Source organism: Mixophyes fleayi, chromosome 4 (assembly GCF_038048845.1).
Source record: "Mixophyes fleayi isolate aMixFle1 chromosome 4, aMixFle1.hap1, whole genome shotgun sequence".
Lineage (NCBI taxonomy): Eukaryota > Metazoa > Chordata > Amphibia > Anura > Limnodynastidae > Mixophyes > Mixophyes fleayi.
This window is the reverse complement of record NC_134405.1, coordinates 309,974,433-309,994,781: the sequence shown is the minus strand read 5'-3', so window position 1 is coordinate 309,994,781 and position 20,349 is coordinate 309,974,433. Positions and strand designations below refer to the sequence as shown.

The 20,349-nt window shown below is 40.7% G+C and overlaps 1 protein-coding gene across 3 annotated transcripts in view; it reads left to right on the top strand.

Moving 5' to 3' along the window:
- RNF130 (ring finger protein 130) overlaps nucleotides 1-20,349 on the top strand; it is a 187,163-nt gene that overhangs the window by 50,038 nt on the left and 116,776 nt on the right. For all 3 annotated transcript variants that reach the window (XM_075210030.1, XM_075210032.1, XM_075210031.1), the window contains exon 2: nucleotides 6,448-6,642. In XM_075210030.1, coding sequence (XP_075066131.1) covers nucleotides 6,448-6,642 — 195 coding nt within the window. The remainder of the gene's footprint in view (nucleotides 1-6,447; nucleotides 6,643-20,349) is intronic.

Here is a 20,349-nt window from a genome sequence, read left to right as displayed (position 1 = left end):
TGGTCATCCTCTTTGCACCAACCCCAAACGAACAGCACAGGTATTCAGAATGCTTGGCACCAAGGATTTTCCAGATTAAGGCCTTTTTTGTTATTTGGAGAATCATGCCTAAAATATTGTAAATTCTATTTAAAACTTACCACTGTCATTCCACAAACTTCCTCTTGGTTTACCTTCAATAAATTGTTGCTCTTCACGTTGACTCTTTTGAAAGAGATACTTGTGTTTTTCTTTATACTTTTTCGGTTTTTTAGAACTTCCTGTTTAACGGGTTTCTGGATAAGAGATTCCATACATGTTTTAGACAGTGTGCTTGTCTAAAGAGGGGGGCGCATTCTTATGCTTGTGAGAGGGATTGCAGTGTTCCTTTTGGGTATTTATTTAGGTGGAGGATAGTTGTGTCATTATTTTAGTGAGCTAGGGTAAGTATCTGAGCCTTTAGTTACAGCGAAGGATAACTGCTGCTTCACCCATGCTGTGTACAGGGATTGGGTGTCTGATCTCTTGCCCAAATGAATCACTTCTATGACCTTTTACTAAAGTGAAAGATACAATAATTTATTACTATCTTAATTGGAATCCCAGTGTTTACTGTACGCTTCCTGGGTGTCATCCTGGCTCCTCAGTTGTGGTGTCAGACTTCAACCTTTGGTGTGATCTAAGCTACTGATAATTGCCATGTGTTATGACTTGTGTCTATCATGTTGAAAGGTGAATATAAGAGTAATCAAATCACTTTAAAAGACTGTAGGACGTTTGTGGATAGCTCATTGGACTCGCTTATGTTTCACACTGACCAACATGTATAAGGCGAACACTTGGATGTGTAAAGATTTGATATAGTAGCTGTCTTGGTCTGTTGTTCTTTTCAAACATAGAACGGCTGTAGGTTTTCATTAAACATTGGATAAGTCACATGTTACCATAGGATGTCCAATCAGCTTTTCTCACACAACCAGTCTCAGTCCTGCAATGCTTTTTTTCCATTATTTTTTATTTTTTTTGTAATGTATGTATTTATATATCATTTATGTATTTATATTTCATGACTGGATTCTTCCTTTAAATAAAAAAAAAACCAGTGGCTGATCGATCAAATAGCTACAAGTTGTATTTTGTTAAAAAAACCAACTCCGTTTATTTTGATGTTAGCTACTACTGGTAGAATCCCTTTGAATGTATACTTTTGCATTTTAAAAGATGGACATGGCATCTACTGTGTGTCTGAGCTTTGGACGATGGCTGATACCTATGTGTCAATGTTGGGCTGTAATTAACAATTTAGCAGTAAAAGACACATCAAAAATCACATCTCCCATGATACATAGCTAGTTCATAGCTTAATAGGCAGAACGATTGAGCATAATATTTCAACAAAATATGGACTGGTAAGTTTACTTAACCCTGTGTCAGAGGTCTGTTGCCTCTGCTGAATTATTTTCATGCCTGTGAAGTCTGTCTAGGCATCTACCAAACCAGGCTGTTGTTTTTGCCTCTGAATAATGATATATTTTGTAAACTGTACAGGAGAAATTTCGATAATTTATTGTCTTGCAGACAAACGAACAATAATTTATTGCACATAACGTTCAAACCGGCTGGACAAAAAAACCAACAACCTAGTGTGTTACCTCTAGCATTCAGCCTGAAAATGAGAAATTACCCAGTGAGGGAGAACAGGCAGCAGCTGCAGGTTGCACATGATCAGGATTTTAATGTGCATCCATTATTCCCGTCCGTCCCAGATCTAATGTTTTCCACAAGGCAAATCTGGACAGGAACATGACTAGTGTGCCAATCATAAGTTTCTGTTTTTTTCCTTCTCCACTATTGATGGCACAATCTCATTGTTAAACCAAAATACAGCATAATCCAATACGAAAAATGCATATTTTCCATTCCTGTCTTTTTGTCTTACAAGCTATAATATGTTAAACCTTTGAATGTTTGACATTCTGTGTAAGCTCGCTATGTTGTCCAGGTATAGGACCTGATAAATGGCTTTACTTTTCTTTGTGGCATTCTGAAGCCTGGTTATTGGGGGGAGGGGGGGCTAAGTGATAATGTAACTGGGCACAGAAGAATGGGAGGAGAGGTGTCTGGCTGTAGTGTAGCCAGTCTGTTCATGGAGCACCACAGAGGAGGACAGTACACTTGTAGATGACATGAGAGTCTGGCCAAGTATTGTAGCTGTCTTGTGTGTGAGGAAGGGATGAATACGAGTGAGGTTCTGTACAGATATTGTTAAGGTGGGCAGGGGGACCATTGTAGAAGGGTGGCGGATTATAGATTCTGTTTTAGCTATAATAAATATTCAGGACTTAGTGGATCTAAAAGGATAAACCACTTCTCCAAAGTGGCTTTGAAAAGAATCAGGCCTCCAGAAAGGAAGTTCTCATGTGCGCAGTGGAACTCCCGATGCGAAGCCCCAGCACCAATCATTACTGCTCTGGAACTTTGATATCACACTGGGCTTTCTTGTGTGGAAGTCTTTCACTAGGGGTCCACTGAGCCCATAAGATGATGGTTATGGGGTAGGTACCACCATTGTACAGGTAGAGGGAGGGTGAATGATTTTTTTAAGGCCATCTGCTAACCTGGTAATGTCCATAACACACATTTTATGCTGGTAGAACATTTAAATATTGAGAACCACAAACAAACCATAAGAGTTCTATAGCTTTGACGTTGGTTTTAATTTTCCCCGTCTCTTATTTTTATTTGTACCCCATCTGTAACAAAATATATATTTTTCATATATTTATTCATTTTTTAAAATCCGGCTAGTGAATGGTAATTAGAATAGGGTTCTGCTTCGAATGTTCTTTTTTAAATAATCATGAGAGATTATATATATTTTTTTTATATTTATATATATATATATATATATATAAACACATAGCTCCCACTTAAAGTACACCTGTCACATACAGAAAGAGTATAGGGAGCCATTTTGTTAGCTTATTGAATCACTATGTATGAGAGCAAGACTTAACTACAACTGGGTCACACCATGATTTGCCCTAGATGATGCCTGTTTCTAGAGAAATTGCCCCATATTTTTGGAAGCTCATATACATTTTGACAGCCAGGAAACAAAGCTGTCCTGCAAAAATCAGGACTGATGGCATGTTTGGGGATAAATGATTCATGAGGCAAAGGATCCTAGTGACCTGATTGGCCAAATTCTTATGAACATTGAGATATTGGTGGTCTTCACTGTGTGCAGCCAACAGGTGCTCATTAACTGTAATTTATATTCTAGTAAAATATAATATTAATATGTAGGGAAACATATCTCATTCTATAGATAAAGCTTGTTTCTTTGAACGTGAATAAAAATAGAGAAGTAAATGAAACTAAACCAATTCTCTATAGCACACCATTGGCCTTTGTGGTAAAATTTAAGTTTGTTATATTCTGTGAAGTCGCTTGTTACCTGAATCTCAAATAACCGTTATGTCCTAAGTGGCTGTCTTGTCATTTGATAGTTAATTGAATATCTGTACATCAAATAGTGAAATAAATGAGCTCTTTAGTCATTGCCGCCCATAACAGCCAGTTCCCTTTGATCGCTACTAAAGGATGCGCTACAGAAGTGGGGAAGGAAGGTCTTTCTTCTTGGTCACTGAATCAGCATGATACCGTTGTAAAGTGAATTTTAGATATTTTATTGCTTTCTCTCTACGGCAATGGTATTGTGGCAGCCTGGAAGAACAAAGAGCTCCAATATACATGGTGCAGTGTTTGTTTTTATATAAAGAACAAAGATTTATTTCTCTCCTCACGGAGCTAATGCTTTAGTTAAATCACAAATAAGACTTTGAAAAGAAGCCACCAAAAGACTTAATTGGTTGTCACTTGCGTTCTTTTTAGACTGTTATACTATATTCTGTATTCTTTTCGTGCTAGTCCAACAAATAGCATAAAGACAAAGCAGAAACTTCATTTTAAAGGGTTTATCCACTCAATATATATATTTTCTTATATCATGTGTGTTTTTAAATGCACCAAAAAGACCTCTCTAGCTCACTGACTTTCACCTGCTTATCTCTATGAAGCAGCTGATGTTGGGTAGAGATTTTGGGGTTTCTATGTAGGAAGTAGATCCTGTATAGCAAACCAACGGGAAAGCACCTGTGAGATGTTTTACGCTGTGGCACAGAGCGGTTGTGTGATAGCAGCTTAAAGCTGTAGAAAGCAGAAGTCCCTGCGTGGGAAAGCAGATGTTCTGCAGGTTAGTACCAGTTACGGTAAGATTGCTGTACGGTCCTCGTACAACTCCCAGCTGCTCTCCCCCATGATGGGCAGACCACAGTAGCAGAAAGAGATAGGGATACATATAAGTAAAGCTACCATTGGACTGTAGCATTCTGTGTATTAGCCAGGGCCTGATTATGCAATAGGCTGACTAGGCTGCAGCCTAGGACATAATGCTTATTGGGGGTGAAAGGTATAAACTGGAATTCATTTTAAAATATAAGAGAATAGTTAGAAAAATGTAGTAAGGCTTTAATCTTGATGTATTCCCATGGTAAAGGATGAAGAGAATGAGCCATTTATCTACCGCATATTACCCTGGTATGGTAGGCGAGGGGGCACTACGAGCTTTTAAGCCTAGGATGGCCTGATTCTTTAATCAGGCCTTGGTATTAGCTATAATATACACATTAAAGAACTAAACCTATCTGTGCTACCATTCTGCAAATTGCCATCTCCTATTAGTAAGAGGTTGGCGCTTCTCTATCTTGGATGACTGACAAGGCTGACGCCCCTGAGCCTGAATGACAGGATTGTATGCTGGATACACACTTGGCCAGTTATTGTGTCACTGTAAGGTTGAAGAGATAGAACAGATATGCTTTATTTGCTGCTATATGGAGATATGTTTGCTTCTGGGTGTAATTTAAACCAAGTGCACCTTTGATGGCCACATTTTAAAGTTTTTTGTGACCTAGACCTCCGTCCATAATAAATTAATGACTCGATACCATGACCAACGCCATTACACCGTGGTAACATTGTGACAAAGACTAACACAATGATGTTCTACATCTGTGCTCCCAATACCCATAAGACAGCCCTAGGCTATCAATGCATTAGCGCCATTTCTATGATTTTATTGCCCTGTGTTACTTTGATTCGTGTTGTACCGAGTGAACCAGATGGAAAAGCTGTCGTATGCACATACGCAGAGGGTTTTAAATGTTTTGGATTGCAAAGAGCTTCACTAAGTCATTTTTTTTTTTTTAAGTTGCATGGCATTTGAAAACCTGAAACTACACTACTTGCTTCATTCTTACATATTTTATTATTTGTATGTTATCTCATCTTGTGAAATTTGTTTTTGGGTTTACCTTTTTTTTTTTTTTGTGGTCATGGGTTGAGGGAGATAAATGGACACTCCCGCCTCCTGTGTTGTTGTCTTCTCACACTTCCATCAGTGATATAACTGTGCTGAGGTGGCTTATAGCGTGCCTGTGAGACATAAATGTATAAAAAATATATGTTAAGTCCTATGCTGTGGTTATTTATGGTGGGGAGAATGAGTGTGTTTTTGTAGTAGTTTGAGATGTAAGATTTTATTTATATTATTATTATTATTATTATTATTATTATTATTATTATTATTATCACAAGATTTCCGCAGTGCCGTACAGAGTACAGACAGTAGACCATACAGGGTAAAACAGTACAGAACAAAGACGAGTAATACCAAGACTCCAATAGCTCCAAGCCTAGCTAGTACAGTGAAGTTGGAGGAGAAGAAATGGTACAGATACAGGAGGGTAGAGGGTCCTGCTCATAAGAGCTTACATACTAAAGAGAGGGCAAACAAACAGCAGGCACAAGAGAAGTAAAGGGAGGGGATAAAGCACTAGAGGAGTGCAAACAGGGAAGAGAGGTGAAGTGAGTAAGCATGGAGAAGGTTAGGTGGACGGCTGGTAGGTCTTGAGCGACAGATGAGTTTTAATTGCCCGTTAGAAGGTGCACAGCCTAGGGGATTGACGAAAGAAGCGAGAGAGTCATTCCAGTGAAGCAGTGGCGCACGCAGGGGGGGTTTCTGAGTCTCTAGAAACCCCCCTGCGCTAACTAAGTGGCCACTGTTCTATACAGCAGCCGCGGCGCTGTCAAAGAAGCGTCCGCAGCAGACGCTTCTTAGACAGCGCCGCGGCTGCTGTATAGGACAGCGCTGGCGAAACGGAGCTGCATGCGCAGCTCTCTCTGGGGTTTTTTTGTTTTTTTTTGGGTCGGCGGGGGGAAACCCCCCCCGACAATCCTCCGTGCGCCGCTGTGAAGGGGACTATTATTAGTGATATTTTACTGGTGAGGTTTGAGAGGCCTATTGTATTTTGTCTTAGATTCATTTAAAAGTGCACATTTACACAAATTTGGATTTTTTTTCTTCTTCAGAGTTTAATTATGTCCCTCTTTTCCTTTCCGCAGCTCCAGACCGACAAGGCTGCGACTCTCACATTCGTTTCCCCGTGCCTCCGAACACCAAGCAGTGGATCGCACTACTGCACCGTGGAAACTGCACCTTCAAAGAGAAGATCCTAAGAGCCACTTCCCACAATGCCACAGCTGTGGTCATCTACAACAATAATTCCAATGAGGATACTGTGACCATGACACATCCAGGTAAATTCAAATATTGTGAGGAACTAAATACAACAAGTAAAAAATGAAATTAACAGCCTTGTTGGAGACACTTCTATAAATGACAAATTTGTAAAATATGTTTTCATGCCATGGAAAATGTTACATTAAAAAAAAACACTATAGTCATCTCTGATAGTCTTGTTTTTACTCTGATAGGGTAGTTAAAAAAGGAATTGGTACTTTCATAGTGTGGTGACATGGAATGACCAGAGACGCAAAGCTTTTTATTATTAAACCTTTGTATAAAATGGCTAATTTTACAATCAATTATTTATTTATATCCATTCTTTTTCACCATTTCGCATGACTGTAGAGTCCAGCTATATTGGCGTAGACGCTTTGTTAGCGCTTCTTGCTTTAATCAACAGTACTTTGGTAAAGCTGTCCACGTAGTCAGATATGCTCATTTGGACCCATCATAGAAAGATCAGCTATGTGGTAGATTGGACCACAGATCTTGGTAGTTCACTGATTGTGACGAATGACCACATTTGACAATACCACAAGGGATTTCCATCCTCTGGTCAAAAAATGACACCATAATGTACTGTGTGTGTGTGTGTGTGCGTCAGTCACAGATCAACCAGATTTTCATATGTTCAAATTCATGGGAATATATTTTGATCAGGCCGGACTACATTCAGATTGGCTGTGCACATTACAACATCTGCCTAATTTAGTCACGATTGGCCAACATCCACTATTTCCGCAACCTGTCTTCAGATTTCTTTCTATCCGCATTTTAATTGATGTTACTCTTTGCGGCATTTGTTTTGTTGCTTTACTTAAGGTGGCGATACACACTGCCGTTCCGCTGCTCCACCAAAGTGCCGAGTGCCAGGATTTTTAATTCAGGCTCACATAGCTGACTAAGTGATAGGATCTGGCCATACAGCGTCTAAAGTTATTATCATTCTCTCCTGAAACTCAAGGATGAAAAAAAGTGTCTTTCTATACTGAATGACTTATACATGTGTGTGAATGTTTAAATAATAGATTGTGCATACACCCTACTCAATCTGTGCTCAGTATGTGTCTCTTTATGTATGCATGTATTTCCATATACGTTAACTCCTTCACCACTGAGGCTTTTCTCACCCCTGTGCTGATCCTATTTTGGCACTTTGTGGTTTAGTCATATTCCAACATCAATATCAGTAATTTTGTGTTTTTGCTATCCACAAAAATATACCGTGTTTTCTTTCCAGAAAATATCATTTAGTTTGCTTATACATACTGTCACAGCAAGGGAAATGGACCCAAAATGGCCCAAATGGATTCTTTTTTTTATAAATAATTGTATTAGCTTTTCTAACACATAACTTAGAGTCTGTGTTGTTATTTCATCATCATCATCAACATCATTTATTTATATAGCGCCAACATATTCCATATCGCTTTATTTAACAACAAGATTGAGAATATTTTATACGTAAAGATGTACGTTAGACAAATGGTATTGTTCATTTTCTACAGTCTTTGAATATTTAAGACAGTTTGTTCTCCATTATTAAAATATATAGAATAAGATGGTACACACTAAAATTAAGCAAAAATTATATATTAAACATAGCAAGATCAAATGAGGAGAAAAAAAAATGCAAATATTTTACTAATTTGAATTAGGAAAACCTCATTGTAAGCTGTCATAGTGATGGTCCTATTTGGTTTTATTTGAGGGGATTGGCTCCAGTCAGGAGGAGGGGCTTTGGTAGTCTATAGATTAGTGGGAATATGAGGAATATTTAGATGTCTTGGTAGTCATCCTCACTTATTTGTTTATTTAAATCCCAATCTGTGGACTTAAACAGGTTCATGATGTTATTCTGGGTTTTATTTATCTAATACTATTTACAATCCCCATTTAGAATACATACCTACGGCTTTCTCATTATTTTGGAATGTTGCTCTTCTGTGAAAGTAAAGGGTTTACAGTATCTCTGGTTTTATTTTGCTCAAAAAGGGGGAGTGCAGAAGAAGTCCACTTTTGTTCTTTACAATCGTTAGATGACAGTCTAGACATTTTTGCAAATTTATTTTCCTGCATTCAAAGTTGTAAAAAAAACTACGGTTATTGATATTTTTCTAGCTTAAGTTTAAGGGGCATATTCAATTCTTTTGTATTTCCGCGGCGTTAAAACTATTACCGTTATTACGGTAATAGTAAGCTCGTGGCTCAGGGAGCTGCGAGCTGAAATCCAATGAGAAAACTACCGTCATAACGGTATTTACGCGCACTTTTACCGTAATAACGGTATTTACTCACACTATTGTTGTTTTTTAGTGGAATTGAACTAAAAGGAAATGTGCATTTTTATTTCTCTAAACACAACCAAGAAGTACTTGCTTTAGCATCAAACCACCTTTCCAACACAGCAAAAAGCAGGTTTGTGCCCATAGGATTGGATAATGAAATCTGCACATAAAAAATGATTTTTATTTTTACTATTTTGCACAGTCTTGAATGAAATGCATAAAATATATAGGAATAATATGGATAGTCCGTGTCAAAAAATAGAAAAGCTAATGAATCAAATGAGTGTCCCCTGTGTTTATTAAAGCCAGGATGGAGGATATCTGAGCATTAGAACCTCTAGATGATTTAGCACTTTCTGTATTGTAGGTTATTATTGTCTGGTGATCACTTATGATCAGAAAACAATGACTACTAAGGGGCCATATCATTTTAAAGAGGGGACTTCCTTCTTTCCAATAAGGATTCCACTGAGTTTATTGAAGCCAGGATTGGGGGTGATCCTCCCCATCCCTGGATTTAATGATATCTGTAGTGATGGGATTATTCTCTGGTTGATTATACATAACTACCAGAGAATAGCTTCCATGGTCTGAGAAAGGGGACTCCCCTCTTTCAGGCGAGGTAACCCCTGAGTCGCTGGGTGCTAGGATGGAAGAGATATGTGATGTGCCCTCACCCCATTCCCTGGCTCTTCAGAATTTAAGGTAGTGTAGTGGATGGAAAAAGGTGAGACTTGATGAAGTCAGCAACCCCCTCTTCTTTCCCCCACTGGCATTTAATGCCTTGCAAGTACCTCTAGTTAAGTTTTTACATTATTTCAAATTCTGCAGTGCTAAGGATGAGGAGTGTGCATGTTTGAACCCGCTTTTTTTTTTTTTTTTTTTAACAGTGTGTGTTTGAATCCTTTTTTGTTTGTGCCTGTGTGCGCGTCTGAACCCTTTTGTGCCTGTGTGCGCGTCTAAACCCTCTTGTGCCTGTGTTCGCGTCTAAACCCTCTTGTGCCTGTGTTCGCATCTGAACCCTCTTGTGCCTGTGTGCGCGTCTGAACCCTCTTGTGCCTGTGTGCGTGTCTGAACCCTTTTGTGCCTGTGTGCGCGTCTGAACCCTTTTGTGCCTGTGTTCGCGTCTGAACCCTCTTGTGCCTGTGTGCGCGTCTGAACCCTTTTGTGCCTGTGTGCGCGTCTGAACCCTTTTGTGCCTGTGTGCGCGTCTGAACCCTTTTGTGCCTGTGTGCGCGTCTGAACCCTTTTGTGCCTGTGTGCGCGTCTGAACCCTTTTGTGCCTGTGTTCGCGTCTGAACCCTCTTGTGCCTGTGTGCGCGTCTGAACCCTTTTGTGCCTGTGTGCGCGTCTGAACCCTTTTGTGCCTGTGTTCGCGTCTGAACCCTCTTGTGCCTGTGTGCGCGTCTGAACCCTCTTGTGCCTGTGTGCGCGTCTGAACCCTTTTGTGCCTGTGTTCGCGTCTGAACCCTCTTGTGCCTGTGTGCGCGTCTGAACCCTCTTGTGCCTGTGTGCGCGTCTGAACCCTCTTGTGCCTGTGTGCGCGTCTGAACCCTCTTGTGCCTGTGTGCGCGTCTGAACCCTCTTGTGCCTGTGTGCGCGTCTGAACCCTCTTGTGCCTGTGTGCGCGTCTGAACCCTCTTGTGCCTGTGTGCGCGTCTGAACCCTCTTGTGCCTGTGTGCGCGTCTGAACCCTCTTGTGCCTGTGTGCGCGTCTGAACCCTCTTGTGCCTGTGTGCGCGTCTGAACCCTCTTGTGCCTGTGTGCGCATCTGAACCCTCTTGTGCCTGTGTGCGCGTCTGAACCCTCTTGTGCCTGTGTGCGCGTCTGAACCCTCTTGTGCCTGTGTTCGCGTCTGAACCCTCTTGTGCCTGTGTTCGCGTCTGAACCCTCTTGTGCCTGTGTGCGCGTCTGAACCCTCTTGTGCCTGTGTGCGCGTCTGAACCCTCTTGTGGCTGTGTTCGCGTCTGAACCCTCTTGTGCCTGTGTGCGCGTCTGAACCCTTTTGTGCCTGTGTGCGCGTCTGAACCCTTTTGTGCCTGTGTGCGCGTCTGAACCCTTTTGTGCCTGTGTGCGCGTCTGAACCCTCTTGTGCCTGTGTGCGCGTCTGAACCCCCTTGTGCCTGTGTGCGCGTCTGAACCCCCTTGTGCCTGTGTGCGCGTCTGAACCCTCTTGTGCCTGTGTGCGCGTCTGAACCCTCTTGTGCCTGTGTGCGCGTCTGAACCCTTTTGTGCCTGTGTGCGCGTCTGAACCCTCTTGTGCCTGTGTGCGCGTCTGAACCCTCTTGTGCCTGTGTGCGCGTCTGAACTCTCTTGTGCCTGTGTGCGCGTCTGAACCCACTTGTGCCTGTGTGCGCGTCTGAACCCACTTGTGCCTGTGTGCGCGTCTGAACCCTTTTGTGCCTGTGTGCGCGTCTGAACCCTTTTGTGCCTGTGTGCGCGTCTGAACCCTCTTGTGCCTGTGTGCGCGTCTGAACCCTCTTGTGCCTGTGTGCGCGTCTGAACCCTCTTGTGCCTGTGTGCGCGTCTGAACCCTTTTGTGCCTGTGTGCGCGTCTGAACCCTTTTGTGCCTGTGTGCGCGTCTGAACCCTCTTGTGCCTGTGTGCGCGTCTGAACCCTCTTGTGCCTGTGTGCGCGTCTGAACCCTCTTGTGCCTGTGTGCGCGTCTGAACCCTCTTGTGCCTGTGTTCGCGTCTGAACCCTCTTGTGCCTGTTGCGCGTCTGAACTCCTTTGTGCCCGTGTGCGCGTCTGAACCCTTTTGTGCCCGTGTGCGCGTCTGAGCCCCATCGTGCCCCTGCGCGCGTCTGAACCCCATCGTGCCCGAATGCGCGTCTGACCCCTTTCGTGCCTTTCAGTGCATAAAGTGTTGTGTGTGCATTTATGTGTTAGTAGTGTATTTAGAGTGAAATTTTTTTTAAAATTTCTTCCTCTAAAATTTACATCTTATGGTCCACAAAATAAAAGTAATCGATGATCGATCTCTTAATGAAAAAAATTGCATCATATAGAAAATCCAGTAATACTTTAGTACTGTAGCTGAGGAGAGAATTGTTGTCTCTGCTTATCTAAGGTAAATGTTATGTACCAGACAGCAGCAGCAGAGGAATGTAATTGCTTGAGAAAGAGTGTCATATTTGCAAATGTATATTGATGTACTCCCTCTCCGAAGAGGCCCAGGATTTATCATCTTATCACTGACTTCTTCATTGTCTATGGCAATCTTAACTGCACTCACTCAGAGGAATTGGTGTGTGTCTTATCAGGAAAATAATTAGATAAACGCTGAAGCAGGGTTTCTGACTTTAAACCTAACAATAATGACTTGGCTTTTGTTGTAAGCCATTTACCCATATTAGCACACTTTGCTTTATAATAAACAATTAGTTACGTATTTCTTAATATATCCGTAAAAAGGATTTGCAACAAAACTGTAATATTGGAGAAGAAATATTAATGATTTGTTTATCTACTTTATATGAAATAATTATTTGACCTTAGTCCCCCTGCTGCTGTTTATTTTGCAAGGGGATTTCCTGCCATAATATGTTTATTCTCTAGAATGTATGCATCTTTAAAAAAGAAGAGATAAAATGAGTTGCTATTGCCTTCTAAATTGTCTAATAATCTAAATGCTGGACTTGCTCTGTGCACAAAGTTTGAAGCCAGAAGCATGTTAGACCTTGGGGGACAGGTTAATGATTGAACAAAACTCTTGGCTTGCTACAATATATCAAATGTGCAGGAGAGTTGTACAGCACTGACAGCCGCCGTCATGCCTTCGTCCCCACGAGGTGTGTGCACTCCAGTGCATCCAACTCGCCAGCCAGCAGGTACTCCTGCTATCTCCTTCTACTGTTGTACCGCTGATGAGTTTGTTTTATGTCTTTATAGATATGAGTATTTTCTTTTGCTTTTTATATGGCTTGTTCACGGCTGTGTTAGGTGTTTTTAAATGGGGATGTAAAATACATCAATAAAGCTCCTGTATTTTTGACAAACTGACATTGACGTTCAATTTAGTGAATTAGAAAACTGTACAGTTCAGGGATATTCAGTTGTCGTCGATGTGGCGCGAAGACATCACCACAATGTCTGGCTGTGCACATTGCCGGCAGTTACAAAGATTTCAGCATCACATTGGTGCAAGGTGTCTCCATGGACATTCCAGACACACCTTGTGCTGAATTGAATCTCCCCGCTGTGAGGAAACCACACTTAGCTGGGGTGGTGGCTATCGTCAGTGGGATTCTGGGCAGGCCAGAATGTATCCAAAATAAGGCTTTTTACGACACCACAACACTATAAGACGCTCACACGGTACAGGGTAAACGGTAGCATGCACCCTCCAGCAGCCTCTTGCAGTCAGCACTCCAAAATAACAGTTTTGGTATCCTTCAGAGTCTTATCCTCCCACAGTATTACCACTACTGTTTGCTAGACATTCCTGTATCCCCAAACCTGGGCTACTGGCTCAAACAGACCCGGTCTTGGTAGGGTTCCTCTGCTGGCACTGTGATGCGTTGCCCAGAGTCCTTTGTGCTGATGTCTTGTACACCAGGAGCCACCAAGATGGAATGAATGGCTGTCTACACAGGGAGTAGGGTCAAGATGTCCTAATCCTCCCCCTCCCAGCAGGGGTCTATCAGTGCACACTTAAATTATTTAACTGTTAGACATTCTGTCTCTGTTACCTTGATTATACAAATGGAATGGCTTGACTGAATTAACTATTTGGCTGGGTACACTTAGCAAAGGACTTCAATATGACATCCGGGAATGACATGACACTTCATGCATACATGAAACATTAAGATATTAGAAACATTGTATCTGCAGTGTTACACAATCTAAGTCTGAGATATCTTTTGATATACTATTTATATTGATACATATTAATACATTTCTCAATGCTATTTCAGCCAGTATAGTACTGTGGAGACACAGTGCACCTCTCAGATTACCTGTTGACCTAGTTAATTTACTTGGGCTGCCAGCTAGCTATGTCAAGTTACTCAGACATTGTTCTGATTGAAAACAACCCAGCTCTATGCCACACCTCATAATCATGGATATTTGAGACAAATGGTAATTACCTTAGCTAACACAAGCAAACTGGTTTCTGCTGTCTTGCTATTTTCACACAATATGACAACAGCCTTTATGTTTCCAATGCATACAATATTGTAGGTAATAGCAAGGGCAAAATGTATCTAATAACATGAAATAACATATGCATATTACACAGATGCTCTAGTGTATATACATAGTCTGGACCAAGGATTAAAAATTACATTAAGCTGTGAGAAATGGGTGATGAATAAAAAATCCTGAGTCCAGTCCGTTTTGTCACCTTCCCTCATATGTTTATTATTTCTTAAATACAATTTTAGACAGTTTTAATGTGTCCAAAAATGTGCTCCCTGCCCACTCTTGTGATTTTGAGATAGTTTAAAGATTTGTGATTTAAGATAGTCACGGTTTTCTGTGTCCAAAACAGTTATGGACTGGGGGATGAAGGCTGCTGGCTACCATTCATATCCTGCACATTTCATACAGTTTAGCAGGCCATGGAGTATTAGGTATTATAGTGATCGTAGAGGAATTACGGTTACAAGGGTTAACCCATCACATAATTGTGGGGAGTAGGGCCTAAATCATAACTGCAGTGTAAATATGGTATATCAAATAAATCCATTGATAAATTGAGCTACTAAAGTGTAAAATGGGAAGTCAGAGAGTCTCTTGTGTGTGTATTCAGTGGCAGATAGCAGAGTCACCTGTGGCAGCTTCAAAGGCCTCTGTGGTGTGCTATATCCTGGCCTAGGATGGAGTTTTGACACCTGAATAGACTTTTAGGAACCACTCAGCATTATGTCTGGCTCAAAGAGACCATGTGCTAGCTATATTTTATATAGACAAAAATAATTAAGTTTTGAAATATGCCACTTAAAATCAATAAAAATAGTGATCACCCACATATTCCTCAATAGTGTTTTGAAAGGCAGCTCATATGACAAATTAAAAATTCTGTCACACAGAGAAGTTGAGGAAATGAGTATAAGCTCAACTGATACCCTGTATCTAGTCCTGTTTGGTATCAATAGATGGGTAAATTCATAGGGGATCTAGTAATAACAAAATTGAGTCTGAAAAGTTAGGTCACATAGTAGAATTGTGTAGTAAATCAGTCAACATGCAAATGATGATTGTAAAAAGTGTCACAGATCACAACCCCCCTGGAGGTGCGGAAAGATTTAAAGGTTTCTTTAAAAAGCTGAGACCAGTTACAACAAATTGTCAGTTTCTTGGGGATCAATTTAATTGAATAACTGTCCATCTTTTCTGCCTACCCCCAGACATACAAATTATTATATGTAAGTTATGCTCTGTACTTTCATCCCATTTGTTTTTATAACTGTTGCCAATTTTTTTTTTGTATGTCAAATCTTTAATTGTTTTTTATTATTTGTAAGCATTGTACCTTTTGTATATTAAATCTAATAATTGAATAGTTCTGTCCTTATTGCTCTAAATGAATTCATTGTCTGTCTAGAAGAGACAGATTACTTGGCTGGGGTTAATTCTTTAGAAACCAGAGTGTGAAGGGTTAACTGTTTAGCTACCAGAGCACTGAGTGTGCGCAATTGGGTGATTAAGTCATAGCTTTGCTACAGGCCTTATGCGCAATTGGCTGATTAAGTCATAGCTTTGCTACAGGCCTTATACGTAGCTGGTGGCAGTTGCTGAGAGGAGTGAAGCGTCTGTCTGTGTTGGGAAGGGACCAGCAAAATCTGTAGCCTGAAAGAGAGGCGAGTGTGAGTTTTAGGCTGGAATCCTGTGTGTTCCCTTACAGTAAGCTTCCAAGTCACGAGTGCACAGAGGGCGGTTTATGACAGATAAAGGGGTTCATGAGCGGTTTCCTGACAAAATAGAGGTGATATATTGTATGACTGTTGGAATATATGATAAGATATAAATCCGGGACTAGTTAGAGGGGGGTTATCCCTGACAGGTGTATCAGGCTTTGCATTTTGCTGGGTTGTACTTTTCATTTGTACAAAAAATTGTAATGATCGTTGCAACAAGATCACACCATTTGATCCTGGGCATGCGATCATGTTTCACTATTAATAGGACACTTCTTTATTTATTTTTTATTATTAATTATTTATTTCTATGTAGGTGTCCTCCTGCCTCCACTGCACTGGTATCTTTTATCTACTGAAATAAATAATGACTCCCTAATTTGAAGGAAAAATAAATTTCTAATAGTTAAGTTACGTGGTCGTAACCACACTCTAAGACTTTTTTTTTGTAGCCTGCAGGAAGCCAGTCAGATACAGGGGGACCGGGACTGATTTCATACAGAATAGGTCCCCCTGAATCTGTCATATGCCACATTGTATCACAAGAAAAGAAAGACAAAATAGGTGCACTGCCTCTCTATTATTACAACGGAGATGGTGCTGTTAAAACTTAACTTTTATTATTAAAGCGAAATATAAAACCACATATTCCTATAAAACCAGACACCAGTCTGGCAGCTGTATTCTGATTTACCTCCACAGTGACATTGTACTGTGGAACGTAATCTTGTGTGTAAGACAGTTTTCCTGTCCCTACCTAGGAGCCATCTGGTACTCACTCAGAGTGGGCATGGGTGGGTGGAAAGGGGGGATGGGTTGTGGATAAATATGCTGCAAGGGTGGGCTGAGGACAGATATCTGCTGCCGGTGGTGGTGAAGGAATGTGTAACGGATGGGAATGGAGGTGGTGCAAATGTATTGCGGCCTTTGTGGCTGGGCCCCATTCCCATGGCAGGGCACATGTGTCTGACCCTACTGGGACTTTCATATTGTTGACAGGTTTCAATTTTCCTTTTGTGATCATCCTAAAAAAGATTTTTGCCTGCCCATGCTCTAAATCAAATAACATTCAGTTCAATCACTGTCCACTGCTCTCCGGAGTTCCAAGGTAAATAATGAGGAAGCATGTGAGTTGGCCCATCTTCACAGAGCTATTTACACATGGCTGCAATTCTGCAAACCACCAGTTTTCACCAGGATAGTCTGACTGTAGGATGTAGGGTTCAGTTTTCAGATCACTGATCAATGTCCTGGAACCTGAAGACCCGTTACAGAAGCAATCTATGCTCCATGTTGGCATTCCCAAAGCTGGCTCTATGTCTGTGTAGCCAATAGGTACTCTTTGAATTTCAAAGTATAAGGAGTCATTTTTATGGGTTCCTATTGAATATATAGGTCACATTTTAACAAATATTGGTTCAGAAAGTGGCTGCCTCCAATATGTGTAAATGATAAATAATGGTTAAGGGACCTGATTCCGCATTTTGAGCAGAGCGAGATAAATATTTACGCTTTATGAATTAAGTGTGGAATTGGCCACTAGTAACATAAGATAAGAAAGGAAATTTAGCATTGGAAAGGTACTAAGGAGAAACTGGTTGGAAGAATAGAATAATCTTTTACATGATTACAGGGCTTCCCAGACAGAAATGCTAAATGTTTTGTTTGCCACTCTAAACATTTTTTGTCTTAATAAAAACATCTGTTGTGGAGATATGTTCCAAAAATATATATATATTATATATATATATATATATATATATATATATATATATATATATATATATATATATATATATACTTGGACATTAAGCATGTTGAATCTATTATTGCACTTGAATTATCCAGCCCCACCCACTTGTTTGACAGTGATCTAGAGAGGAATACTTCAGTCAGTGTGAGCAAACACTACACCCTCAGCATAGGTGTCTGTAAATAACGGAAAGCTTGTCCTGGCTATCTCATATTTATGGCTGCTTCTGGGGAACCATGGTCTGAAACCATGATGTCTTTTGAAATTCTGATGTGCAATATATCTCTGCAATGTGGTATAAAAGTGAAGGAGATGTTTGAAAGCTTCTGGGATGAATCTTTGTTGTGCTGCATTTTTTGTTGGTCTCACAAGAGGCGTATTTGCCAATAGCTCAGATTTAGGTGTGACTGTCATAATTTGTGGAACCCATAAGGGGTGAGGCTCCCCAGGATATAGGTATAGTCTTGACCAAATGTGATCAAGCTGGCTTTGCATAGGGTTTGTTTTGTCCAGTATTTGCACTTTTTTGCATATTCTAGGGTATGCCAAGGGGGACCGCAAGATGTTTCCCAAGAGTAGAAGAATCCCGTTTATGCAGAGAACAGCTGATCTTAAACTACTACAGGGCACAAAGTTAAAGCTATATCAGTCAATGTGCTCTATATACTGCTCCCACATGTCCTGTGCTTATAAAGTATATCTTCCTTTCAGGAGCAAACAATAAGCTCTCCTGTTGCAACAAGACTACTTACACAGTTCAACAAATGTTATGTTATGTCAGCATATGAAAATGCTACATCTGCCTTTCTATCAGCTGCATGTATTACTGCTGTAATCATTTTCTGTTCTTCTAGTAACATGATTCGTCAGACTGCTGTTACAATCCTACATAATATCTATTGACATCAAAACAATGATAGATGCACCTGGCTACCACTGCAGAGCACTCTAAAGGCAAGGAGGTGTATTGTGCAGCATGGGTGCTGAATACACAAAAATCACATAGCTTTAGTGCTCTCTAGTCTACCACTCACTGACTGTCATACATTTAAGTCTTCCTTATTGAGCTTTGTGTCTGTCACAGTATGAATGGAGGAGACAAGACAATAGCTGCACAAGAAAAGTAAAGTTGCGAAATCTTCATATAGTGCATGAATTAGAAATGATGTCTTAGTCTGCTTCCATGTATGATGATTATTGTGCTAAATATTAAATGCCACAAACATGTTTGTGCTTTCATTTCAGTCTAGGCCCATGCAGACAGCTATGTTGTAATGTGAGTTCATGAAGCCTGAACATGATCTATGTCATGATCTATTCCCAATAATCCTAAAATGCAAATTGGTGCATTATGAAAGGGCATTCTGTAACATTCACATATGTATATATAAAATATGTTATTATACAATGGGAATGGATATTAGTAAAATGTTTAAAACCGCTTCATTCTGCAGTTGGCCTTGATATTTTGCATGTTTTGTCAGCGGCTGTTCCCAGTCCTTCTCCAAACAGCAGAATGAATTGAACATAGTCGTTCCAGCTCTATTCCTAGGCTATAAATTTAGTGAAATGCAAATTACAAAGAGTGTCGGATCCCATTCAGTAGAATGGTGAGTTCAAAGCGGGTCTGGAAGATTTCATCTATGGTACTTCGCACACTGCCAAATCGCTTGTTCAGCTGCGAAACCTGATTTGCTCACAATTAGCTACTATTTTGCTCATCTCTAGAGTTGAGATGTTTACAGCTATCGTCAAACAGTGGAATGTCCATAAATCTAACCCCTTGACAAATAGGTCCCACGGGTAGGAAGTATGAATCGTAGTCCTACTTATATCTGGTGTTTTCAGTGCCGCTACCGAGATCGATCTGTGATTTGGTTTGTTACAGGTAACGAATGTGTTCTTCACCCTGCCAGTAGCTGGGCTGGGAGATTACCAACCTTTCTCGTTTAACTCCAAACCGCAGTGCCGATATGAAAAGTGGGATAAGCAAAACTGGCTTGTTTATTATGCGGACAGAAAGGGTTATATAACTTTGAGGAAGGGGGTAAGGTAGCAGTTTACAAGATCATCATAATCATTTATTTATATAGCGCCACTGATTTTTCAGCTATATACAGAGAACTCACTCACATCAGTCCTTGCCCCATTGGAGCTTACAGTCTAAATTCTCTAACACACACACACACACACACACACACAGACAGAGAGAGAGACTAGGCTCAATTTTGATAGCAGCCAATTAACCTACTAGTATCTTTTTTTGAGTGTGGGAGGAAACCGGAGCACCCGGAGGAAACCCACGCAAACACAGGGAGAACATACAAACTCCTCACAGATAAGACCATGGTCGGGAATTGAACTCATGACCCCAGCGCTGTGAGGCAGAAGTGCTAGCCACTTAGCCACCCTGCTGTGTAACTGGTAGCTATGGAATATGTACAAGTGCTGGATAGTCAATAAATCTGCTCAACAGGATAATAGTTAATGTAATACTCAATGTTAACAACAAGCACTCAAATCTGTGCGAATGATTATTGTAGTGAAGAAGCGCGCACACACTTTCTGAATGCTCATAGAAGTGCTAGCAAAATTGAGCAGAGATTTCTCTACCGTTATAACCAGTGGCACATTGTGTGTAGCTCCTATAGATCTCACACTGAATTGAACCCACCTATTTTAGTTAATGTTGCAGCCATTGGGGCACACCAGGATGCAGGTTGCAGTGTGCCACTTTCAGATTGACAGCCAAAATGGCCACTTATTATTGGTGATTGCTATTCCTTAAAACCAATATTATAGCCTGTCA